We start from the raw sequence: 27,353 nt of genomic DNA, 5'->3' as shown, positions 1-27,353 counted from the left end.
TGCCCTTCGGAAGGATAAATAAACGATAAGGAACGCCTTGGTCAAGAGGGCAGTTTGTTTGAGAAAAATCCAAAGGTTTTCATTTGCCAGTTTCTTCCTCGAACTCCATGGAGGATTTTGTCAAGAACAGCAAGATCACAGGAACTCCGGCAGAAATTGTGGACGTATATTCAAATATGCATCGCTCCTAAAGCGACTCATTTGTACCCACTCATCGTCGCAGAAGAAAGCCGGGTTCCGCATTAAACCGATTATGAACGCTGATTTGCCGTCTCTCATTCATCATAACAAATAAGCAATGTAGGCGTTTAATCACATAAATGTATCATGATTATATTTGATGCTCAAGCAAACCATTTCAATCTCCCGCTGCCTTATCGAGATCGCTGTGGTAGCGCCCTTTTGTATTACCAAGCCAAGAAAAAAAAACTAGCAGTGCACTGAACATACGTAACAAAAGCTGAAAAGGCTCAATTAAGTTTATTCTTGGTGATTTATGGCCGATATCTTTGAATTTCGAGATTATTACGCTATGTCAATTTCACAATGAACCTTACGGACCTTATGCATGGAGAAAAGTTTATCGGTAGATTTTATTACATATTTCATGGTTCATGGTTAATCACACAACTTACACTACCCTTGCAACAACACTACCTGAATTCATTTCTGATAAAACTGCGGCGAAAAAGCGACGATCTCGCTCCAAACGTTGAAACAGTCTTTCGCCATATATTTCCCGATAGAAACTTGCAATTTCTGCCCCACGGCAATCCCAGAAATCTTTTCTCAAACACAAGGATCCGATTACTGGCAACTCATTTATTTTAATGAGCTGCACTTTGAAATGCTGTGCCAGTTGGCCTAAAAAGGAGCATAGGTAACACCTTCACTTATGCTGACAACAGATCCGCGGCTGCATCATCCAGTTATTGTTATCCTTTTCAAAGAGGAAGGATGACTTTAAAAACGATTTCAATTTAAAAGATTCGTCTGGTTTCCCCTCAAGATAACTGGAGAACAGGTGTGCAAGATCATTTTTAAAAATTCAGCTGTGTGACTTTCCTCCCACATACCACTGACATGTCATTTAGTACGGTTCAGGTATAGAAATTATTTGCTGAATGACTTCGCCAGGGGAAAACGGAAAGAATGTTCCTCCCCTTCCGTTTCTCCTAGGTGGGGAGGGTAGGGCTTTTAGTATGCTACCAGTGAGTGTTCTGTTGATGTTCCCATTCATCATGAAACACCGTAAAATAGTATAATTCTGCTTCCGTGGGATGCCAATTTTCTTTAAGGAAAGATTCCAAATTTTTTCTGAGTCTTTACCGGTTACTGAACATTTTCTCTTTAGTTTTGGTGACAACAGAAATGACAATTGACTAGGAAGTGAACAGCCCCATCATTCTGAAAAAATATTAGGATTTCTTTAAAAGCGTTCCGATTTGAGCGTTGTAAAACCAATCCGAAGTAATTAGAGTTATCAATTAAAAAGAAAAAAAAGGTCATCTGTCCAGAGCGCGGGAAAACGCGAGTGACGAGTTGTTAAGTAAGCACGTGATTGATCGACAGGGTGGCGCGAGTTTTTGAGACCGATTGCAGACCGTGGCAACCCAATTAAATTCTCGATCTATTTCGACAATCAATCGGTAATCGCCTTCGGCTGCATTTAAACCTGCAAGTTTTCCCTTAAAAAGTTTTCCTTGGTGGACTAGATGGAAACTTTTGACTATTTTCTCATTAATAAGTCAATGACTTGCCAATTTTTTAAAAAGACACCTGTAAACGAAATTAACGAGTTTTCGACAAGAAAATTCACCACGGAAAACTTGCAAGTAAAGATTCGGCTTGACCATAGCGTTTGAGCTGAACCAGATGACTAATGCAAACAACAAACAGATAGAAAACCAGATCAAGTTTTCACTGTCGTTTTTTATTTTGTTAGAGGTAAATGGACCTTGTCACTTGCACGAACGATAAAGGGATCTTTACAGTTGCCAGAGAACCAGCTTGAGCATGTCTCCGATACATATCTAAAAAAACCGTCGCCTGGCTGACGCATGGTTTTCTCACAACTATACATATTTATACAACAATAATAGTCGTTATAATAATGATAATAATAATAATAATAATAATAATAATAATAATAATAATATTAATAATAATATTAATAATAATATTAATAATAATATTAATTACAATAATTTATCATATTATAAAAATGACAAATGCTACGTTTCCGAACAGCCTACGCTATCAGTCACGCAAGACGTATCTGCTTCCGCCAGAGGATATACTGTCACGCAAACATCTTTGTTTGCATCATCTGGCAGGGAAACGTTGTCGTCATTAGTTCTCAATGGTCTCTGAAGCAATGTAGTATGTTCATGGTAATGCCTCGGAAAGCCTAGATTTTTTTGTCCATCTCCTTCGCCTGGATCTTCAGTTTCAGATTTTTTCCGTGTATTACACGGCCTATGCTTCTCGGAGTCACTATCAGAAACATGAATTTGTGCTGAAGTCACCACTTGTTGATAACTGGAAAGACAAGCATCTGAAGGATATGACGATGTCAGAGAGCTATGACTACCCTTCAGCGAGTTCTCCGATGAGACATTGTCGCCTGTGGACGATTTCTCTTCGGAACCCGAAGCGTTTTCCGAGCTTGACACAAGATTTATACACGGCCCTTGCGCAGACTCTGATGAAGTAATAAACGTTGCCGTCGATCGTGGCGACTCGCGGCTGTTTTGAGTGCTACTTGAACTAGACGATTTTAAAGGAATGTAGCTGATACCTTCGTGTTCAAAAGCCTTCGCATTCGCCTCGTCACAGAGCTCCGGTTCAAAATGTGACACGTGCTGTGGACGTCTTCTTGGAGACGCCTTCTTTCCGCAGGAAAGGGTATTGTACTGAATGAAGAGCCACACCATTGATGTAACCACAATGCAGGACACCACCACAACAACAATGATTCCAAGAAACGTTTTCTTATCGTACTTCACGTACTTTGATTTGTTCGTCTTTTCGGTAGTGCCAACGCTCGTGCATTTTTCTGCAAAACAACAGAAATGCTTACAAACCTGGAGAAGCATTATCCAACAATAGCAAACTAAAATATCTCTACTAAAAGTGAAACCCAACGTTTACGTCTTTCTTTCCCATTACACTCTTTTCGCTTATAACTTCTTCTTTACTAACAGTTTACTTTGGTTCATAATTGACATAGGGGAAATATTTCCACTTGCAGCGTCGTTTTTATGTTCAAACTGTTATTTTTTGGTTTTTGTTTTTGTTTTTGTTTTTTAGTCTTGTTTTATTTTTTGTCTGCTTTTGCCGTGGTGTGATTGTTCTTGCTTTTCGTTAGCAAATTGTTAAATGTCTTTTTTTTTTCCCAGCTATTAGAAATCAAATTCAGAATCTGATCTGGAGGGACATTGATCTCTATGCTATCTACAAATTCAAGGTGGGGATGATTCAATGACATTCACACCCATACCTGGTTCTACATAAAGCTCTGTGCTCTGCTTGAGAGTTCCCTCCGAGTTTGAAGCCTCGCAAGAGTACTTGTCGCCATCGTCTTCCTTGACCTCGGTTATAACCAGCACCTGGCCTGCTTCAGCAAACATAATACGGCTGCTCCTCTTTACGACCCTGTCACTCTTAAACCACGTCACTGTGGGTCCTGGAGCACCAGTGACTAAACACTGCAGCACCGCATTGTCACCTACAGTCACCACAACTTCACTTCGTATAGGATGCACAACGTGCGGCGCTTCTAGAGACACCAAAAAGTACCTATTGTAAGCATACCTCTTAACAGTGAATCCTAATTACGAATACACACTTCTCCACAACGACAAGCTGGAAATTCCCACGCGAACAAACGAACATTGATCAAATTTCAATACACTTGCATTACTGCTACTTTCAAATCAGCGAACAGTCTGCTAACAAAACTGCGCGAGTTTACTCTTTGGTGCTAGGATCAATTAAAGTATTTTAAACCCTTCATAATAATTGTTTGATTTTGGAGGCAGGTCTATCCTCATAATGAGAATAGCAGTCCTAGGGACCTGTGTAGCAGTGCTTATGAGTGCGAGAGAGGGCATATCAGTTAAAAAGGGGCTTAATGGAGTGTACATTGCAATTTTCATTTAGTCATGGTTTGATGCTACTCTGGTTTAAAGATTTAATGAATGTAACCGAGAAGTTACAATTCACGAACCCATCGTTTCGACATTCCTGCCTAGTGCCTTCATCAGGGGTGATCTAATCGCTGCAACTACAGGTCCTTTTCTATGATCACTAATTATCTGCCTATTTTTCTGACGAGGTGTAAATAGAAGTCAGGTAGTAAGCCGCCATAATCACGATTTAAAGGAGCGTGGGCGGAGTTCGTACGCCAGGCTTCCAAACAAAGGCGCTGGTGGTAACGTCGATTAGTGGTGTGAGTCTAGAATTATCCCACCCATTTGTATGGTTGGTTAGGCATGTGTGCTCCGACAAAGCTGAATTTTCTCTTTTGCGAAAGAAAAACGCCTTTTGATGCTCTTTCAATCGTGTACCAAACTAACGTTTGGTCTGTCTGATATACTCGTGATCACAGTCCTTGCACGGAATAGAATGAAAAGCGTCGGTTCGTTGTTCTTTTGTAACAGCATCCCTAGGTTTGGCAAAGATATCCCCTCAAGTCTGAAAAGGTTATTTACACCTCGTCGGAAAAAAGGGCAGCTAACTAGTGAGTATATAAAAGTACCTCTTGTTACATTAATTAGATCACTCCTAATGAAGGAAATAGACAGGAGAGTAAAATTCTGTAACTTCTCGGTTACCTTCATTACATCTTTAAACCAGAGTAGCATCAAACCATGTGTGATGGTCCACCTGGTTACCTTGTGAATTTCAATTTTATTTATTCAAAATAAGACATAATGAGAGCCACTCACTTAAGACAGTAACAAAGGCTGATGCATTGACAGAACCAGCATCATTTGCTGCGCTGCAGATGTATTCCCCAGTATCCGCTGGTTGAGCATTCCTAATCACGTACACTTTCCTCTCAGGCGAATAATATATGCGCTTCTCACTAGCTGCAGGGAAGTTTGAACCCCCATCTTTTTGCCACGAGACCTGTGGTTCTGGGGAACCGTCAGCTTCACAACGCAGCTCAAAAGTTTCACCTCCTTTAACAAATGTGTCAGACGGTTTCTCTTTGATCCTGGGGAAAACTGGAAAACAAAACAAACAAGATCGAAATTACACGAGATTCCATAAAATTCCAGGACCTATTCCAAGGCATTTTTTCGTTATAGATATATAATATCGGGACCACCACTGACGAAGCTGGTTTCCAAATAATATGGCTACTAAGTCAATCAAGGTATTTCTTCTTTAATGTTCTCAGAAAAATTATTATCAATAACCACACTCACATTTCAAGACTTCCAACAACTGGAAAATGATATAAGTTTCCAGATTACCAGAATGCCATAAGGGTGAAGTTGTTTTTATGTTTTCTTTTCTCAATACTCGGATTGGTATAGGAAACTTGTACAGTCATGTGCCTTGTCATATAAACTAGCAACAACTACAACTTTATCATTTAAGTTTTCCAGCGCATATTATGGCACTTTTCATAACTTAAATATAACAAAAATAAAATCTTGAGAAAGAAACTTAATAAAACTGGAACATTTTTACAGCTTTGTCATATGCAAATCCAATTTCACCTTTCCTACAATGTGTATGTAACACAAACATCACAATCAGTGTTATCACATAATGAGTTTAGCCTCGGCAGGTACAGTTTAATTCAGGATGAAGAGAAGGATAAGGAGGGTGTTTCTATTCCATGTAGACTATCTAGGAGCACTAAACAACAATTTTGAATAATATACAATACTTGAAAACTTAAAAAAAAGAATCAGAAGCTTCTGACAAAGAGTAATCATAACATAAGTATTTTAATATAATTCCTGTCTAAAATAAAGATTCTGTTTCTTAAGCCAGCTTTTTGATCTTAATGTATTTTATTAATACTCAATAATCGACACTGTGCCAAGTTTGTTAATTAAGCTATTGTTAAACCCTATGTGCAGATATGATGTATATATTTGTTCCACTTACCAAGCACTGTGATTTGAGCTATCTTTGACTGGACAGGTGTAAAATAATTTGTTGCCACACACTGATAATTGCCACTGTCTTTGTTTGTCACTGATACCAAATGAAGCTCGCTGCTGTAAGTAACCATTTTGCCATCACTGGTCTGTAGAAGGGAACACATGTTCAAGAAACCAAGCAGGTTATTAAGTGAGTTTGATAGAGATTGATTTTAATCGCCCACAATAGCTTGAAATGGTTGCCACAGCACTGAAAAAGGAGCCATGATTCTCACTGCCTCACTTCCTGGCCCACTCTCCCAAACATGCATACTGCCCTCTCAAAAATGTACAAAATTCAGATCCAACCATTCAATTGAATGACTTTAGTCAGCCACATTGCCAATCTCCCTTTCACTCCAAAAATCTAAATATATTCTTTGCACTGTCTTCAAAACAGCTCTTGGAACTTAACTTCCAAGAAATTGGTGTTGAAAAAAAAACCTCCCCTAACTGATACTTTTTCAACTCCGAAGAATAACGATTTTATTGAACCTTTACACCCTAACATCAGTATGCATATTCTCCATACTGTTCTCTATACATTCACTAAGGTGCTAACAAGGAGAATTTGTTTCACAATTAAGAGCTTCTACAGTTGAGCATCATTTACTTTAGTTTTGTGAACTCAATGTGTGATTCAGAGGGGAGATAGTAGAGGGAAATTACAGTCTAGTTACTCTTGTGGGTCAGAGGGTGAAAAGAGATTCCTTTTGGTTACTCTTGGGAGTGAAAAGAGCATGTGAAATATTAACAAGTAATTATTAATTAAATAATATTCAAGTAATCTGTATCACACAAGGAAGATAACACAATTTCCAGAACATCCCATTACAAATACCTCACCAACCTGAGCATGGCTTGTGATGTCTGCACCTTCCAGAGGCTTGTTGTTCTTTGTCCAGTTAACTTTGATTGTACTATTCCTCTGCCTGACCACACAATGTAATGTAAAATTCTTACCAAGCAGAACCTTGTGTCCTTGTGGATGTGTTGTTATCTCTGGTTTGTAATCATTCTTGTCTAAAAAATTACAGGCATCAACATATTATCTGATTAGCTCGTGGGTTGGATACATTTATAAAATTTAAAAAAATGCACAAGCCACAATTTGATTGAATGAGCTTCATACTGGTAATTTAATCACAGTCTCCTAGGCATGTTGAATAATCATACAATGCATTTCACCTGCTGTATGTCCCCAGTAGGAGCACACAAATCTCATTATATTTGGCATTTCATAAAGGAGTAGTTCTCCCCTTGTTATGGGTAATTGTTGTTGCTTCTAGAAATCTCCTGACTGCTGAGTCATGCTGACTTTCATACCATAGAACTTTCCAAAACATCTCATTGAGTCACACATTTATAATGTAAAAGTGCTAAAATAATTCTTATGACAGCTTCTAGAATGTTCCAGAACACTTTGTGAATATATATAAGGACTCACTTATGTAGTGGTAGGAGTAATTGCTGTTGTCACATTGACAACTGTTTTGAAAGCTATACCAAGAGAGAGAGTTACTGCAGAAGATCACTTATTTCAAGAAACTTTGGAGACAGCAGTGAGATTGTGTTAGTGGTGAGCTAGAGTATAGACTGTGGTGGGCTTAATTAAGTTAATTACAGATAAGTATTGTACTGCTTTTGATAGTTGCCCCTCATTAAGAACACAACTTGCTGTTTCATAAAATCGTTGAGTTTGTGGGATTGTAGTGTTTTTCTGTCAGTTAGATTATACCACAACACCCTCTTTATTGTAATTACTTTATGTATAAACAAACACTGAGGAAGTTTGCTTAAAAAAAGGAAGAAGTATAACCACAGTTCTTTGCAACTTAGGCCTCTTTAAAAGAGGAAAGTTCTGACCTAGAATCAACTGGGCTGTTGGAAAAGAAGTCCCATACTATTAAAATCCTTACCACAAACAAATTCAGATGAACTGAGGTTAAAAATGCTTCTTCTTTCTACTGGTTTAGGGTGTAGGCAGACAGCATGTATGTTTGATTTGAATCCTTCTGTGTCTTCTTCCTTCTTTTCAATCCATCTAGGTAGCCAGCTGAGGTCACAGTTACAAAGAAGGTGGGTAGTGTTTAAATATCTGTGAAACAAGAGAAGGTCCTCTCACATGAGCACATTCCAAAATTCATATCATGACACCCCTCAATGTGTATTTAAACAAAACAGGTAGAAGTAACAGTTATCCAACTTACAGAAATTGTAGTTCATTGGCCTCCAAGAAAGCATTCTCCTCAATATATGCTACAATATTAGCTGAAAGGTTCCTAAAACAGAAATGTCACAGTGAAACACATGTTTGACTGGAGGGAAAAATTGTAACAGAAACATGATTATTTAGTTATCATTAAGCTAAAAAGAGTGGTACTCTAACTAGATGCATTTACAAAAAAATAAATATACTATACTTACAAGCTTTTGACTGATTTAAGTCCAGAGAATGCATTTGCTGCTATCCAAGGGATACCATTTCCATCAAGCCTCCTACAAAGTTTATAGGTCATCTCATTCAAAAGGTATTTAAAAATATTTAACTACACATCACATGATACAATCATCAAAATCAATCACAATATACAATAATTCAGAGGTGGCGTGCACAGTTAACTCTATGACTCCCAAAAGAGAATTGCCTTTAGTTCTTCCTTAAAATAATCATTTCAAAGTATTTAATCTAGCAAGCATGTGATGAAAGGAGAAAAATGTCTCGGCGTGTTATATGTGGATACAACAAATTTCCTCAAGGAGGATAATAAAAAAATAGCTAAACAGATTTTCAGGACTAAAGGGTTGTTTAAGTAGACATATGTAACATAATTCTATAATCAGTTGGTCAGTTCCACATTTACCCCAATTACAGCATCACTACATACATATGATTCAGCAACACTGCATATGGCATAACTAAATCAAATAAGTTGAATTTCTTTACTTACAGCAGAACCAACTTTTTAAGTCCTTCAAATGCACTCCTGGTTCCTTCCAGAATAGAGGACAGAGCATTGTTTCTAAGATCCCTAGAATACAAACAACACTTATACTAACAATCAAATGAAACACTCTTTTGACCTGCCAATAATATTCAATAAAAGAAATGACCCCTGCAGATGAGCTACATCCAGAGGAAGTCAAGAAAAGAAGCAATTAAACAATTCAGACTTTGATGGAATTCAAACCTGTGCCCCCAGATATAAGGTTAAGGCTTTCACTATTTAATCCTTTAACTCCCATGAATGACCAAGACAGAATTTCTCCATACAATATTGATACAATATCAACTAGATAAGTGATGAGAATAAAGAAAAATATCAATTTAGGATAATTCTCTGAACTAACATCATAAGAATTGTATAATTGACAGTAAGGAGAATTATAAACTTGATCTGGGAGTTAAAGGGTTAACAGGTAACATTACCTAATATTTCTTGAAAAGTTTAAGTAACAAAATCAGCTTAAACACATTAAGTTGAAGGACCACAATGCGTAGTATAGGGTAGAAACTTACAACACACTCAATGAGCTCAAGTCAGAGAATGCCCCATCTTCCACATGATAAATCTGGTTATTGCCAAGATTTCTGCAAGGAAAAAAATGGGGGATAACCTTAGTTAAAGCATATGTAATTCACAATTTTCTAACAGGAAACACTGAGGTTCAGATCCAGATCCAGAAAATTAGAAGTCACTTGGGCTTGGGCAACATGGTGTTTTTTTTTTTTTTTTTTTTTTTTTGGGCAATAACCTTCAATCTCAATGACTCCCTCCAATCAAGATAGACTAGCAGCCCATCCAGAAGGCAGGTAGTTAAACCCCTAGTTGCTTTGTGGAACACCAGGCTAAACTTCATATGCATAAATGTGGGGGTTTCAGAAGCTGAAGGTGTTACATTGTGTTTCTGTTACCACAAAAGGGGCACTACCAATCTTGGAAAAAAACATCTCAATGGACAGCAGTATGAGGAATTAAACCCAGCCATCTACAAAAAAAAAAGCCTCTATTGAAGTTGCTGACTTAAGTCATATACTACAAACTGAACACTTACAGACTCTGCAGGGTTAAAAGATGGGCAAATGTGTCATTGTGAATGTAGGACAATTCATTCTGGGCCAGGTTCCTATGAGAAAAAGAAGGAACTGGTTGTTATGGACAGAGAACCATAATGGGTGTATGCAATACCAAGGAGTGACTTGATATCATTTGTTACACTCCACAAGAGAAGATGAAATACAACCAACTAAAACCAACTTACAAATCCCCCAGAAGAAGAACTGTTCTCCAGTCAAAGGAAGGACCTTTTTCAATCTTGCTGATGCGATTGTTGTTCAGATAGCTGGTTCAGAAATAAAAAAAATTAAAAAAAATTAATATACATTAAACAGGTCCATAACTGAATTGAATTGTGGAAATACCTTAAACATTATTGGGTGACATGTTCATGAAAAAGAATTATTACTTTGTGCCACATAGCAAATTGTTCTCCCATTTCATTCACTTTTACTCCTCAAAATCACTGCTTTTAAAATAGCTAAGCTCTGAGAAAAGCACACCTTCTAGGCAGTGTCCTCAGTTAGAATATAATTATTCATCACAGATGAAGTGAATAAGCTACTATCCCACAATCCCTGACATTGATCAGGGAGGATTACTGGACTACTGAAAGAATAATAATCATTTTTCCATATAATGACTCAGGTGATTATATGATCGACTGCAATTTTATACAATCCTGAAGAAGCCATTTTAAAACTTGTTCTTCATACTATCAGCACATTAAGCAGGGTAATCATTGCAGGATATAATATTTTCCATATAGCAAGTACAGGGTTCATGCAAATGTAAGAGAGATATCATTTTTCTTTCAACATCCACTGAAACAAACGCTATACCTTAGAGGTACACAGACTTACAGTTTATGAAGGTTGCCATCTCCAATGAACCACAGTGTAGCCACGAATGTTAGATTATTGTTGTCCAAATACCTAAAGAAAATTGATATTTAGTTAACCCTTTACGCCCTAAAATCAGTATCCATATTCTCCATACTCTTCTCTGTATATTTCCTTTGTGACTGAAGAGGAGAATTTTGTTTAACAATCAAAGCTTCTGATGGCAACCATTTCCTTTATTCTTATGATTTTAATGCAAGATTCAGCAGTATTAGTGTAAGGAGAATTAACATGTCAATCACTCTTGGAGTTTAACGGGTTACAAGCCATGAAAAAACATTTGGCACCAATGACAGTATGAAGATGTATTCATGTAGTCAGAAGAGGAGAAAAAAATAGGTTATGAATTTCATAATAAATTTTCAGGGTAAAATACTGCAAAGAGGTTGGAATATCTCCCCACCCCCTTATCTCTACAATTCCAGACCTTACAAGAGACAGGTGAGAAAATTTGTTGAAATCACAAATAACAATACGCACAGACAAGTTCATATTAACAATTTCAGCTGATGTACTCACAATTCCCTCAGATTGGACATCTCCCAGAGTGCATTATTAGATATGGTATGGATTTTATTCTTTGAAAGCTTTCTGCAATGATGAAAGAAGAGACAAAATGCTATAAGAGCATGACAACAAGCTTAAGATAGACAGCCTCTGATACGAGGTATCTGTGCTTTTAAATAGATATCTGATCTGTGCTTTGATAAGCAATGCATATAGCAGTGGCTAATGAGACACTGCGGAATTAACAGTCTACTTTAGCTGCATTTACAAATTGGTTTTATAACAATTTAAGGAAAAAAAGCCCAGATTGTTGTGTAATGCTGATAGAGATAAATCCCCATGAAACAAACCCAGTCCAGGGGATCATGAATATAGAACAGAAAGTTGTTTTGGTTTTATTGTTCATTTATACTGAATTGAAAAAAAAAATCCTTGAGCAATACAAGTCATTCATGTATAAGTACATAACATCATAGAAATTGTAATGAATAAATTTATGTAATTGAGACAAACTTCATTAGGGGCGTAGACCTATTCTTGTTTCTTGTCTGATGGCCAATTTAATTCCTCAAAAATTATTCTAAGGGTCTAAGGATCTGGAATAAAATAGTGCCAATCATTCTTAATATCTCTTTGAATCTACTGAAAAATAACCAACAATTTTCTTTGCTTTGGTATAAAGCTGTTTAAACTTTTCCTGTCAAAACTGTACATCCTTCATTCAATCCCTACATTTTCTCAAACCCTAATTCAATTAACTGTCTGAAATATTTGTGGAATGTAGCAAATTGCAAAATGTCTTTTCTACATGGAGCTCAGGAAACAAACAGACACCAGCTTGTGGCTGAAAGTGTGCCCTGAGAGATTTAACAGGATTTTTAGTGATCTGATAAACATGATAAGACCAGATTTTCATTCCACTAAAGTAAACTCCCTTAATCTGGAATAAAAATGCAAAGAATGTTTTGAGGATCATGAAATATTAAAACAAAGAATAAGAAAAACTTACAGTATGGCTACAGACTTTAGACTTTTCAAAGGACTGACAACAGCATTGATCCAATTTTTTGTGAGATCTCTGAAAGAAAACAGAGTGAAATCATATGAAATACGTAATAACACCCAAAATGCAAACCAGGATTATTCTAATTTCATCAATTCTACTATTCTCCGTTACATGATATCACACTTAAATGAAAAGCATATCAACCTTATCTATCTAAAAATCTTTTTAATACATCAACCACATTTTAAAGTATTTAAAGCCTATCCAAACATTTGGTTCTTGAGTATAAACAGAACTACAAGTATCCTCCCACAGAGCTACATGTTCAAATTGCGTATCGCTTAAAATTAGGAAATATCATGTGATTTTGTTCATCAAAGTAACAAAGATGAAAAATTACACAGCTGTAAAGAAAAAATGATGAAAAATTTTGCTTCAGACAGCTTCTGTGATAAGATCTGGGTCTAAGTAAGTTATGAAACATAACATGATATAATTTCTTCCCCACAGGAAGCAGAAGGGCAATAACCTGTCATTTGAATCACTTTATAAAGCAGATGCAGCAATGTGATAAGAATCTTATTCAAAACAACACAAATAATTAAATAACTGACAAATGAGAGACTTACAGTTTTTTTAATGAGGTTAACTGACTCAAGGCCTGAACTGGAATGGATGTCAGCCTATTTCGGCTCAGTTTCCTGTGATAAACAGACATAGCAGCTTTGTTGAACATTTTATTCATAATACAACATTATAGCCCAACTCTCATGAATTGTCATACAAAATCATGTTTAGTTCATGCTGCCACCTCTTCCATCCAATTTAAATTACAGGGTATCAAAATTTCCAAAGTTACTTCATTCGATCATCCTAAGTCTTCAATAACACTGATGGCGCAATCTATTTGGAGGTCCTTATGCATCAAATTTGATTCATAGACATTGCAATCAACTACAGAAACTAGTGAACATGTGACATGGTCACTTCATGTGAAAGAAATTGCTTCACAAAAACAATTTGGCATGGAGTGAGCATTTATGATCTGAGAGGCATAAGATGGCTGATTGAGTTTTTCTACCCTTTACTTGCCTATAGACTTTGGTAATCAAATCAAATTGAACAACAATCAATTCCCTAGGGAAATTCACTTGGTCTTGACAAATATCCTTAGCATCCTTCTACTACCTCTGCCACAACTACAATAACAATTTTAACAAGGTAGTGGATCACTTTCACTACTCACAATGACTGCACTGAGGTGAGATTAGCAAAGGCATTTGGCCCAATGTATGAAATTCTATTACTGCTCAGAGACCTGGAACAAAACAGGAAGCAAAAACATGAGAGTGTGATCTTTAAGTTATTTTATATATCAATATCTGTATGGCATGGTGTTATCCCATTTGGGAATTATTGATAAATATCTATTATTGATAGCACTGGTAGATAAATGACTTCTATTTTTCTCTCAATAAAGCTCTACAAATGATATGTAAGGCTTTTTAGCTGAAAACAGCAGTGGAATCGAGAGAGAACATGGAGAAGATTTTTTCACCTTGAAAAGAATAGTGTTTAAGGACTGAACAGAAGGTATCCACATACGTTTTCCTTTCTAGATAGCTTATAAGTGATCTGCCTTAAATGGGTGTCACTTGCTGAGAGGTTCACCCTAAAACTAAATGGTGAGTGCTTAGCTCTACTCCTGTGCAAATGTGCAGTTTGAATGTAAATGCCACAAATATACTTACAGATATTGTAAAGATAGTCTCTTTGTGACATTTTGTGATGGGATGGACGTTATTTTGTTGTGATGCCTGCAAAGGTAAAGTGAAAAATGCTATTTTCTCAGACACTTATTTTTTTCCCCCAGACTTAAAAGTAAAGTTTTCAATCTGCAGTTCACTTCTTGAATCTGTAATGTATTCCTCTTTCAAAAGATCTGAAGAAGTATGTCAAAAATACTGTTGGTCATTGACTTGTCAATAAGGATGGGTCAACTGAACCAATGATTAAACCCTTGTTTGAGTAGAACGAAATGAAGCATGAGCCTTATATAGCCTTGTAATTCCTTGAATATGCTGCTAAATACCTAGATTTACAACATGCTTTTCAGTGCACTACAGGAAAATCACAGTGAAGCCGTAACTTTACTTCATAACTTATTGCTCATTGAATACCAAGGAACCTCCACATAGACGCACCCTACAAAAGTGTCCCTTGAATTTAAGTATCCACAGAAGGAAGGTAATAAGTTAGCTGAGTTTCCGGAAAAGTTGTGAAGGATGACTTCATAGAGTGTGTACACAGGGTTACAAAAATTAAATTTAATACTCACAAAGACAAGCGGATCAAGGAAGATGGTAAAGCCTGCCATGGTGGAACTTCTTTGAGCCGATTTTCATGAAGAAGACTGATAAAAGAGAGAAGGACAAAATGTCAAGAACTCTGCAATGGATAAAGAGTGGGCTGGAAAGTAATTTTCATATTACACCCTTTGTTGCAAGTGTGTTGTTTCAAGCGCAGGAACAGAGGGTAAATCCTCCTGCTGATGGGCCAACTTCAAAAGTCTTGCCTCTTATGAATTCATGACTGACCATGCAAAAAAATAGTTTCTATTAACCATTATTAATCATATATTATTGACATAAAAGAACTACTGGGCTCAAAATGTTCAATGAATGATATCATTAAACAAATAGCTTAGGTTTGTGGACGATTACTTGCAAAGGATAAAAAGGAAACCGATTTAGGATATTGTAAATTATAACCAAATATAAGATTAATTCTAAAGGCTTACAGCTCTTGAAGGTCTGTTAGTCTTGAAAGCTGCGAAATATTCAAGGTCACCAGCTGATTATTACTAAGATCCCTGAAAAAATAGATTAAAAGAGAATGTCAGCGGAAGTAAGGTTGAGCCAACCTAAACAATAACTGACTAAGGAGCATGTGCTGCGACACCAATCATTTCAAAGCTTCAACATCCAACCCTCCTAACCACCCCCCCCTCCCCCAAATGGGGATTTGAAGGATTTGAAAGTCACCTGTGCCTAGGGGTTAGGAATTTGAACCTTGCCAGGCTGGGTTGAGGAATTTAAGCTGGAAGTGTCCAGTCTATCCAGCAGAATGCAACTGTTATCTCTTGTAATATGGAGGTGTTTATGGGTAAAAAAGTTTACTTTAAGGGGTGAATGTCTCAGAAGAAAAGATCTACTAGGTTTAAGTTTTATAGTTGGGTAAATGTGTTGAGACTAACTATCAACAATTTTGCCTTACACACAAAAAGATGAATAAGAAAGTGAAATATAACAGGTATTCCTGCTCCTTATAATCTAATCAATTCAATGTAGAGGTCCTACAATCTATCAGGTGTTCCATTCAAAGAAGTCATACAGTCTTCAAATCAATTTCCGTGTAGGTATACATGCACAGTGGATACATTATCCTACAGATTTTTAATCAGTCATCCATGTCACCTTCTAAGTTCAAACAGGAAAATTTCATCTCTAAATTCCTACTTGAACACCCCATCTCCCAAGTTATATGTGTGTTGTACCTTTTCACAACATTACCATATGTTTTATTCAATAGATGAGATGCTTTCAGAATTACAACAGAAGTACCTTACATCAGGAACCCTCTAGAAAATTTTCAAACAAATCTCAAACTGCTTGTCACCTAGTAAGGCTCCATGAAGAATATTGACTTCTTGAATACAAAAGAGTACTCAGTAATTTACAAACTTAAGCCCACAAAGAACATCCAGAAAAATGAACCTTCAAACAAGGTTCCCTTTCTTCCACAACCCAAAAAAAACCCAAAGTGGATGATATACCTTTAATGAACAAAATCTGATACAGACTACAGCTAAGAATAAGATTATAAACACTTAAATCTCCTAAGTACAACTGGGCTATGTGCCACGTAAACAACTTGAGCATGAACACAGCTACAATATCAACTACCATTATTTCGCAAACTACTAATTCAATGAATTGAGAAATTAAATGACATTACATTTTTGCACACCTTAAAACGAAGGCTATAACAAGCTGGCAGTTTATAACATATTTTCTTACTACCAGTAGACAGAAAAGCATGAAAATAAAATGGTCAAATATGGCATTTCCTGAGAGTCATTCCAGCATGAAAATGACATCATATTGGAGCCAGGACATGGTAATAAAGAGGAAAAAAAACAAACCAAATGTGTTCCATTTAATGGGAACAGAGGTCTACTAAGTTCCCAAAAAAATTATTGTATGGATTAGAAATTTGTGTTTCAAAGTTACTGAATAAAAACAAAATTTTTGATAATTATAAACTTCCTATTTCTTGCAAGCACAGCTCAAGTAAACACAGAAAATTGATTTACTGCTTTCAAGGTGGGTAAATGTGTGTGGTAGGTACCTGTAAGAATATTACACAGTCAGAACAAGTATCTCTTTGTTTAACTGTCTTAAGAAAATATATTCACTACACATACAACGAAAAACAACTAACGAGTTTCTTTCTGAGCTATGTTAAGCAAAAGATACCTATATAGTACATTTCAATTTTGGTACAAAGTGCCACCAGTTCAGTGTTCTTTCTCATATTAAATTTCATGATCCTTTGCACAATAGTATGACATCAATGCTTGTAACCAAAACAGAACAAAAACATATCAGTTTGTTGATGATGTTTCAATCGACAATTCATTCAGATGTACCACAAGTTCCCATCAGGGCCAAGTTAGCTGTAATTTTCTCCTGTGCTCCATTAAAAAAAAGAGAGAGATAAAAAAGCCAGAAAGAGAAAGGAGACGTCCATAATGTTACACAGCTTCTTATACTGTTTGAAAGTAAAATATGTAAAGATGTTCCAAAGGGGCTACATTTCATTTACACGGTGCCTAGAACTAATATGCACTTTGTTCAACTTTTCCAGGATTCAAATTTAACAAAAAACCAATTTATCTCTACTTTGTCCACAATCCAAAAAAAAGTGTATAATTACAAACATATAAAATTGACAGGGTCACATGCAACTTGAGGTAAAAATAATATTATGTGATCTATGATCTATGATTCATTTATAACAAAAAAAAAAGGAAGCCAATCTAAGAGATGGTGGATCAAGATAATTTAAAATTTTGGAAGATTTGTGAAGACTATCTTAAGTAACAAAGTTCTGTACCAACAATACCTTATTTACAGTTCTTATTCAATCATAAACTTTTGGAGAAAGAAAAATTTAAATTAAAAGCGAATTACTAGTTAGGCATAAAACACGCATTGTAATCAGTACAGGAACTTGTGGTCATGTACTGTATTAACAAATATTTCCCAATGCAATAATCTCTGTTCACTTTTTCAAAAGATGTGGTACAAAGGCTATCATGAAGTGAATCAATCCCTTCATTACTCTGAAATGTTGATCTAGAGAAGTTAGCTGTATTGTTAAACACACATTTTTTTTCTTTGTTGTTTTCAACAATATTACAGGTACTTGACCATTGTAAATTCACATCTAATATGAGCTTAATTGTTTTGAAAATAGGGTTCAAATACCTCAGTGTGTAAATTGTCTCATATATTGACTACATTGAACTATGACCAATATTGAGAGTAAGGAAATTTTCATATATTGAGACCAAAATTATTACTTATTTACTGAGAGTCAATACATTGGTTGTTCTCTTGAAAACTTGCAATTTTTATTCAAAATTATCAATCAACTGTCTAATATTTGCAATTCTGACAAGCAAACTTTTTTTAATATGATGGACACATCTGAGAATGGTAGTCATCAGTTTAATTTCCAGTAGGCTGAAGCCCTGTTTCAAGCCAATGGGTATATCAAATTCTTTGACAAAGCCATTGTACCCTACTCTGCTCAGAAATACATTATTAAAATAGCTTTAAGTTAATCAAACCTATAAATAGTTAGAATTTACTAGAAGCACACTGAAATAAATGTTAAACCCAAAACTCAAGTTCAAGAATTTCATTTCAACTTGCCAGGCTTGACAATTTGATCATAATTACATTGATACCTAACTCTTCCAGTAAAACTTTCCTAAATTGTTCACAAATTACTTGTGTTAGACAATAAAAAATATTTTGTTCAATGACAAAGATGCCAGGGTATTATAAAATGTACCGACTGCTTGATGTCTCAAGTCACACCCTAGCTAAGTGGCCTGAAATTACAACAACCTTTTCCTGTTGCTGGGTAACATATGAGTGGAAAAAAGAAAAGACGATATGATCAAGGAGAAGTTCAAATGTCTTCTGACGCAATTCAAATCGAGGAGGAAAAAAACCAACAAGAACACACAAGCCACCATGATTGGCTTAGTACCCTTGGTATGTTGTTGCATGTTCACTGTTACATTCATTGCTCAGTAATCTGTCACAAAGCAAATTATAGAAGCTCTTGTTATGTCTAAACATTCAAGTTCCACTTGATAGGTCAAGAACTAATCCATGGTTGCTCTTAATTCCAACATGCAACAACAAGCTTTTTTCAACATAGACTGTGGCAATGAAATGGAAAAGATTTTCAACAGGAACAAAATTCCTTTGCTCAAGCAAAAAAATATATCCCAAATGTGACCTATCATATCACTCAAGGACATTGTAATGCCTTGATCCAAAGAGTATCCCACGAAGCCAATGAAAGTAGAACAGTTGATTCTTTTCATTTTCCAAACATTCAAAACACACTTTCACAGGCGTCAAAGTAAGACATTCAATCAGTAGCACTACTTGTTTAAATGACCTACATATACTTTGTGCTGTCTCCAAAGATCTATTGCTTCTTAGTGTATCTACTTGCAAACAATAAAATAAATATCCAAGTGTTCCTCTTGTATACAATGCAAGATTTTATCTCACTAATAGTTGCAACTGCACACTTGCACATACCAAGTGTGATTCTTGTAACTGTAAATCAGAAAGTTTGATCACACCCAAGCTTGTGGCCTACAAACCAGTTTGATAAAATAAACTTGTACCAGTTCAAGGGAAAAAAGTCTTAAATAAATAATCACTTCCCACACATGGCACTCCCGATTACAGAAGGGAGAACATTTAAAAACTCAGTCATTACTCCTCAAACCGTCTTGCAAAACTTGCAAAATGCATTCTAACATCCAACAGATAAGATCAGATCCAGTAAGAGAAATCTTGCACAGTTCACTAGCATAAGTTGGCAGGTATAAAATGTTGCTAACATCACTTCAAATCCCACTTCCATTCTCCTGTAAGGCAGCAAGTGTCCTTTAAAGTCACTTTTGTCTGCCTCTAGCGAAAGGTCACCTATAATAGCTTAGGTTGTGCATGTACTGTAGCTTCATCATAAAAAATTACACACTAGCAAAAAGTTTTCTAAACTGATGTGGGTCATAATATTAGTGAAATGAAACATGGCAATTCTTTCAGTGGCACATTTGAACTCTGCATATCAATGATCATGTTTGTGCAAAAATTACAATTTGTCACCAGAGAAACAATCAATCAAGGGTAAATGCACCACATATACTATTGCATTTGGTTCACCCAATCACCAGTTCTCTTCCCTATTGAAAGAAAACTTTCCATCTACACTGTTGACAAAGGTACAGGTATCTAAGCAAAGCAGTCAAACAGTTGTACTGTGTGTCATAAATAAGATACAACAGTATAAGCTGTACTTTCTGACTGGTTTATCTCAAATAGAAAGACTGAATGAATCAAACCATACCCCTCAATGAAAATGACACAACCATATCTACCTGTACCAAGAAATAGAAAAAAACTACCATCCAGAGGAGAGACATAACATACATTCTACAAGTATAAAATAAAACACAGTCATTGTGAGCCTCCACACAAACAGTATGAGCTTAAGCATGATATCTGAAACAAGGCTGAAACTTCCTTCACTCCACTAATTCTTTAAGTCTGAATAATGTAATTGAAAGCACCTGGAATTTCAGTCTGCTTTGTATACTATTTCTCACAGTGATTGAGAGTCTCATAAAAATTGATAAGAATCAAGCTCCACTTGCAAATTCTGAGAGAGTAAAGGCTAATCTAAAGTTTTTGTTTTCTTGAAACATCACAGATATAAACTCAAACAAAAAATTCACTGGAATCAAAAGGATAACATATATTTTTTGTAGCCACTCCCTTACGTTCAGATATAAATTTTTGGACGAAGACCACAAAGGGAAAGCTCTGTTCCCACCAATTCATCAGTAGGGGGTCTACATTTGATGAGGAATTTGCATATTATGTTCTGTGGCCTGGGGGCATAACAAAAAACACATTTTCCAGCATCTATAACTTCTCGATCCTCTTCAATGATAATAAATTGATCTATCAGGTCTCTCGACGATTAGAGCATTGACACAAAATCATATCAAAACATCAAAATTCACTCGCATAGGTAGAAGAAGTTTTATAACATCGCCCATTCAGTAGGTTGTTGAGATAGTTACAAAATTGGAATTTTTAATCACGATCTTTTCAGAACACAATTTAAATAAATACAACAGCAGGAGATTTTGCTACAAAGGCGTAAGAAATCAGCCTCGGGAAAGAAAGCGTGCACTGTACACAACAACAAACCAACACAAGGGAGCGAGCGCTTCAAACACTACCAACATGATGTAAAGAGAATCCAATCGTCCATAAATAAGGAAATTGAAGAAAAGAATAATTGTGCCAATGAACGGCGTTCTCACGGCAAAACAAAAACAATGTAAAGCACAGGAAAACAAAGACGCTAATTTAATAAATTTGCTTCAGTCGAAATAATTGTCGATAGACGACGGAAAATTCCCTTTCATAAGATAGTGAATTAATTGAATATGTAGCCTGAAAACGATTTCTGAAGAAGGTGCGCGTTCTGGTCAGAATATTAGACCATAAAAACGACAAATGTAACATATTTCTCTCATGCTGTTTACTTTTTATTTCTTATTAGTCCACATTGAATAATATGGCTTTAGCGCAATGTGCGGTGGCGAACGCTATGATTGAATTTTGAGTTTGCCGCATAAAACCTGCCGCAACGAACGTCCCTAAATAACAGTAAAAACAAGAATTGCAATTCCCAGTTAAAAATAAAAAAAAAAACTTCAAATTGATTTATGTCGCAAGAACACGGCGGGAAACCTTCCCAATATGTACATAATTTGCGAGTAATGCACATATGTCAATATCTCGATCGCAACCTAAACAAGACACGGATGATTCCTTTCTTGGGATTTCGCCTTAAATAAATTTTAGTTACTGGATAGCATAGAAATTTACTTTACAATGAATGAAATATCGAGTTCACAGTTTATTGAAGACCTTGTTATTTGTTTAACGAAGCAAAGATAACAATAGAGGAGAACCTTTCAAAGAGACGGTTTAGTTGACACATTATCAATTGGAAGTACGCGTATCATGCAGTAATTCGTTTGCAATATGTCACTTATTTATGGAGTTTTAGCACAACAGAGGAAATCCACTCGCTTTCTGAAGAAACAACTAAGCTTACTTAAAAATATATCAGACACATGGGCACGTCACATTCACCATTCCTTCGTAAACTCGTCGCTTGACAATTTGACATTTGAAGCAACACATGACGTGTTCGATTCCAGCTCAAAGCAATGCTCTCTCATACCTGCATTCTTTTTCGATATATTTTAAAGATGCAATCGAAAACTCTCACGCGAATCGAATCTTTCTTCATTTAAGACTTCGTAAACAGAAAAGTGCAAAACCTCTATCAAACCAGCTCCCCGTTCATGGTGTTTTTCTAGTTGTAAGGTGACACCGTGAAAAATCCCTCGGTTCAAAAACTGCCATTCGTAGGTAACAAGGTATTCACCTTAGATAAAGAGTAGCCCGAAATATCTTATCAAAACCGATAAACATGAGATGTTGAGAAAAAGTTCGTTAGGAGTGACTTAAGAGATTTTAAATCGCCGACGAGTACGCTTACAACTCAACAAAAGACAGGACATAAACTAGCTAGAACCAAGAAACCGTTTTACTCACAATGAGGTCGTTTGCAAAGGAATCCCCTCAGGTATTGAGCGAAGTTGACGACTCTTGCAGATAACTCTTGTTCCAGAACAAATGCAGGGCTTGGCTGTTACACATTCTTGGCCATTTTGATCTTGTCCCAGCGACAATCCACATAAGGCCAAACATATTGCAATCAAAGCATTCATAATATTAATAGACGCCATATTTGATTGAAATCCGCGGTGCTTTTACATTTCCCACCACAGTCTCTACTAAAGGAGATTTTCTATGATGTGCCACTAAAAACCCCGCAGATTCATCCACGGTGAAAAGCTTCCTTTACTTAGTAGGGTGTCGGTAACAGAATAGGTACACCTCCACGCAAAGTTTTCTTAAAGCGTCAAAGAGGAAACCATCAACCTCACTCGGTTGAAATTGAATGCCACTTTCACGACATGAAACTGACCACCCACGAACGTCACAACAACAATAGCCTGCGATGTGATTGGTCACTTATACCATGTGTCGGTAAATTGACAAGGACCTAAGCCGCGGGATACAACCCAAATAAAATTTGTCGTATTTACTCCAATTCATCCATATCGCTCCGATTTCAACCTTCCCAAAAAGTGATTGACAGCAGAATAATTGATATGAAATGAGACGTGTAAAGCGAGCCAATTGAGTGTGCAGATGTTAATTTTATTTGCCTGTGGAAACAGCTGGGGTAAGCTTCGACACGCACGCGTTTAGATAGAGAGATAGTGTACTCTAAAGGTTTTCTTCACCTTGTGAAAACTCTTACTCTGGGCGTATTGTTTTCTTTTCTCTGCGCTGAAAAGTCCCTTACAATACAACCCGAAACAAGGAGAGTGTAAGGGATGTTTTCCGGCCGGAATAATACATAAATGAGATTTTGTAAAGAACTTCACATAATTATAGAGCCATCCATCAAATGAACCGCTTGCACACCACTTGAACAAACACATTCCATTTACGCAAGCTGAACACGAAACGGCGAGAAATCCACTCCTGCGGTCTTAAGTCAAAAGAATGAAAACGGCAAACATGCGAGGTGCGATCGCCTAAAATATCTTAAAGAGCTGGATAAATTTTGAATGTTTCAATCAGTTCAGTGTTCATTGGTTGAATCACGATAAACGGAATATTTCAAAATGCTTGGTAGTGGCGTTACGGAGTATTTAAGCGATGGTTATCGGGGAACATAATGTTTTCGATAACTTTTTCGATCGTCGAGAGGATACGATTCTAAGGTAGTTCATTAGCTGTTGGAACGTGCGTCTTGAGAGCTTGACGCAAATTGTTTGAGCATTCATTCAAGGCCCTGCAATAAGCTAAACAAATGTCACTAGCAAATTTAGCAAGTCTGTAGCATGTCAGGCAAGTTGTCTACTAGGTAGTGTTTTAACACAATAGATCGCCAATTTAAGGAAATTTTCCTCGCCACGAGCAAATGACAACATGGTTACAACCTGTACACGTGAGAAGATATAAACGGGCTAATTTTCTCACAAACATCCCAAAGGCCAGCACTCGAGTGATTTTGAGTAGGAGAACAAAAGGGTAATTCACAAAATTAAAGGATAGATCCATAATGCATATTCACGAATCGCCGGCCGTGGGATTAGAGATACGTAGCCGAAATACAACTGAATGTTACATTAAGCGAGACATTTTGCATACCAGTATTATGATTTAAGGGCCAATAAAATGATACACTATCTTGTGGGACACGGTAAACCGTGGACCTCATTTTCAGTTTGCGTTGCCATGCCTTGTGTCTCAAAAGTTACCCTATTCATCACCAAGTCTCGTTAAACGCTTAATTCCACAACCGTCGTGAGGCTGCATTCACTTAATTAAGATAGATATTGGTTGAAGAAGATCATCGTTTCAAATCGTATAGGCTTGAAATTGAGACCGAAATTTTCTGACAAATTTTCGACCCGAAGCCAACCGTTTAAACTAGATAGTCCTTGATGTCGTTATCTCACAGTTAAACTCAGAATATGTTAAAATTCGCCCTTAAGTGGCGAGTTTTGCCGTGAGCTTTTCAATCTAGCGGCTCTTAAATAAAATATTCTTTATCATTTCTCTCACCGTGACGCAATCGTGTTCAAAATAAACCTGTAAACGACCAATATACAGATATTTTGATGTGTGATTATTAAGAAGCGTTTTGTTTCCTTCCTTGAGTCATATCGGTTCCACTTACGGAGCTGTTCTTTGCAGACTGTAGAGGTCTTGGGAATAAAAACTCCTTCCTTACGAACACATCGAAAATTTTAAACTATTTAACTAGAAGAACAGAGCGTTAAGTATTGAAACTGAACTGGTTTAGTTTGCTGGCGTTTCACTGGAGGGGTCCTTATGGTCTTTACTCGGTTAGACTGAACAAAAACAAAGAATACGAAAATTAACTGCAAATGACCTCAGTCTAAGGCTCGTTGTTACATAGAACGTTTTAATTCTTAGTCGGTTACAGTCCTTGCTTTCGAAGTGTAGCAAACACCTTAGAAAAATACACATTAAGGGTTTGTTGACGAATGATTTGTTTTTCATGCAGTTTCTAGAATGGCTCAATTTGTTTGAATGAGCAAAGAATTGAACGTAGTTAATGGATTAAAAAGTTACTTGTACGTCACTGAAACAAGTAATTCAGTACATGTGATTTTTTGTTGGGTTGCGATAATTGTAGTACAAGCTAACCGGTAACAATTATAAAAACCCCATATTGGGCTCTGAAATATCCCATTAACTGGAAACTGTATTCAACCCTATCAATCCTAGAAGTGATCAGTACCTAAATTCTCTCAAAGGAGGTAACAAGGCTCGGAAAATTATCTATTGTGGGATATAAACACCAAATTCTCGGCCCTCAGTCTCAGCATCGCCGCAAGCAAAGGATTGTTTCTTGCCTCCAGTTCTTGAAAAGGAAGGGTTCAGTTTTTTAAACACAAAGAAAACAAAGTCAAGACGCGAATAGAAATGACTGGCCTTGCGTTTTCTTCCTATGAAAATGGAAAGACAAATTGAGCTAAGATGTTGCTAGGACGCATAGCCACCTCTTTCCGTATTCTTCACCGTTATTTACATAGTCGAGGTTTCATTGTCGATCGACCACAATGACAGAAATCCAAAAATTTGCACACACCCATTGGCTGAGGTTATTTCGGTCAATCCTAAATGTGCAGAAGATCAAATTTAGGGTAAAAATACAAAATCAAATGTCTTCTATTGACTGATGATCAAATGATTTTGAGTGCAATTTGTAATAAGCCGGGACCCACTCCCTAACTTTTTCATAAACAGAGATGATTAGCACTCGCCCTCGGCTCTCGCAGCCACTAAACCTAGTCTATGAAAGTTTTACTAACAATCACATTTTGTGAATTTCTCTCGAAACTATTTGATGGCTTATTATTTTACCGGTTCTAATAGTTGGCAGCTTTTTATGAGCAAAAACAGGAAATACCACATAACCAACAAAACATGGACGGGAAATGAATTGAGGTGTATTTAAAATCCCGGAAAGGATCAGATGTGGCATATCTGCTCTTGTTAATTGAAAGGGCGGTCCGTTTGCGGAGTTCCCTGTTGTTCACAGTCGGATATGGTTTGGAAAAAATTCGATGTGATGAGTTTTTGTATGCAAGGGTCTCTCAAGTTAAACAAAACGGTTTCTAAGGTTATATATTGGTCAGTGGAAAAAAAACCCGCCAATATCACCTTACTTATCATTCAACGTAAAATCTTGTCAGCTCTAGAAAAGTCCAGAATCTCATTGGCAGACCAAAATGCTGGCCAGACTATAATAAGCCCTTTTTGTGCGTCAATCAATGACCCCCCTTACACTTTTTCCAACATTGTATGGACTTCAAACTTAATATTCGAATCGTCTTTCCTTTGAAAGCTTTTTGGATACACTCGCGTCGATATTTGGAAGATGAATGACGTTTTCACCGTCTGTCACCGCCTTTGTTCTTGTTGCTTTTTAAAGAGTCGTTATGTGGGTGTAGAATGCTGTGTGAATATCAAAATATTGAATCGTTGGTAATTTAACGACAAATATGCGCACTAACTGGCTGCAGAATAAACTCGAAATTCCTCATAGTGCGCGGTTATGATGTATCGAGCGACTACGATTCTGAACTTGTTTTTCCTTGTCTTCGTGCTGTATTCAAACTTCTCGTTTCTTCTAAAAACAGCGCCAGCCTAGACGGCGAGCGTTCAACTAGAGAGAAGCTCCCTCGAGCGGGTGTTGCTACAGTCTCGCGCGCTGAGTACTTCTGAACTCATCGGAATCGTGTATTAAGTTCACAAGAAACCCCCCTCCCTCCCCATCCACATTATATTCACCAAAAGCAGCTAATCTTTACGCACGAATTTCTCAATTATTTCAACATCTATATGTGGTTATTAGTCAATTTGTTTTAAGTAAGGATATAAACGGAAGAGAGTTTTCCTTTCAGCCCGAGAGCATCCACTGAGGTGTTTACTTACGCGATTAGACATCACTTGGCCAAGCGAAACAATCATCCGTTGATACTTTGAACCAAGAAGTTAAGAAATACGTTATCTTTTTGAAAGTGTTACCCTACTTAGCTTCAACCTACTTTACAGGAAGCCCACTGAAGATGAAATAAAAGTAAAGTAAAATATCGGAGAAAGGTGACTATGTACATACGAATAAAAACTGA

General features: G+C 36.6%; 1 protein-coding gene across 1 annotated transcript; it reads right to left on the bottom strand.

Annotated features, from left to right (window-relative positions):
• Positions 1–1,912: 1,912 nt before the first annotated feature.
• LOC131768662 (leucine-rich repeats and immunoglobulin-like domains protein 1) lies at positions 1,913–23,102 on the bottom strand. Its single transcript, XM_059084393.2, has 21 exons — positions 22,663–23,102; positions 15,441–15,512; positions 14,979–15,053; positions 14,392–14,457; positions 13,887–13,958; positions 13,270–13,341; positions 12,644–12,712; positions 11,647–11,718; positions 11,089–11,160; positions 10,431–10,511; positions 10,224–10,295; positions 9,688–9,759; positions 9,119–9,199; positions 8,595–8,666; positions 8,378–8,449; positions 8,087–8,265; positions 7,018–7,190; positions 6,133–6,274; positions 4,953–5,234; positions 3,503–3,781; positions 1,913–3,058 (listed from the first exon to the last, which is right to left on the bottom strand). Exons 1-21 carry the CDS (start codon positions 22,854–22,856, stop codon positions 2,235–2,237), a joined length of 3,093 nt encoding a protein of 1,030 aa, XP_058940376.2. The 5' UTR covers positions 22,857–23,102; the 3' UTR covers positions 1,913–2,234.
• Positions 23,103–27,353: the final 4,251 nt, after the last annotated feature.

This window comes from Pocillopora verrucosa, chromosome 11 (genome assembly GCF_036669915.1).
Source record: "Pocillopora verrucosa isolate sample1 chromosome 11, ASM3666991v2, whole genome shotgun sequence".
Taxonomy (NCBI): Eukaryota; Metazoa; Cnidaria; class Anthozoa; order Scleractinia; family Pocilloporidae; genus Pocillopora; species Pocillopora verrucosa.
Note: the sequence above shows the minus strand (reverse complement) of the source record. Positions and strands in the feature narration are given on the sequence as shown.

Coding starts and splice junctions, on each gene's coding strand:
- LOC131768662 (XM_059084393.2), bottom strand. CDS start 22,856: ATGGCGTCTATTAATATTATGAATGCTTTGATTGCAATATGTTTGGCC. Junction 12,713..13,269: donor TTAACCTCATTAAAAAAACT/GTAAGTCTCTCA, acceptor GTTTTCTTTCAG/AGATCTCACAAAAAATTGGA. Junction 11,719..12,643: donor CTAAAGTCTGTAGCCATACT/GTAAGTTTTTCT, acceptor TCATCATTGCAG/AAAGCTTTCAAAGAATAAAA.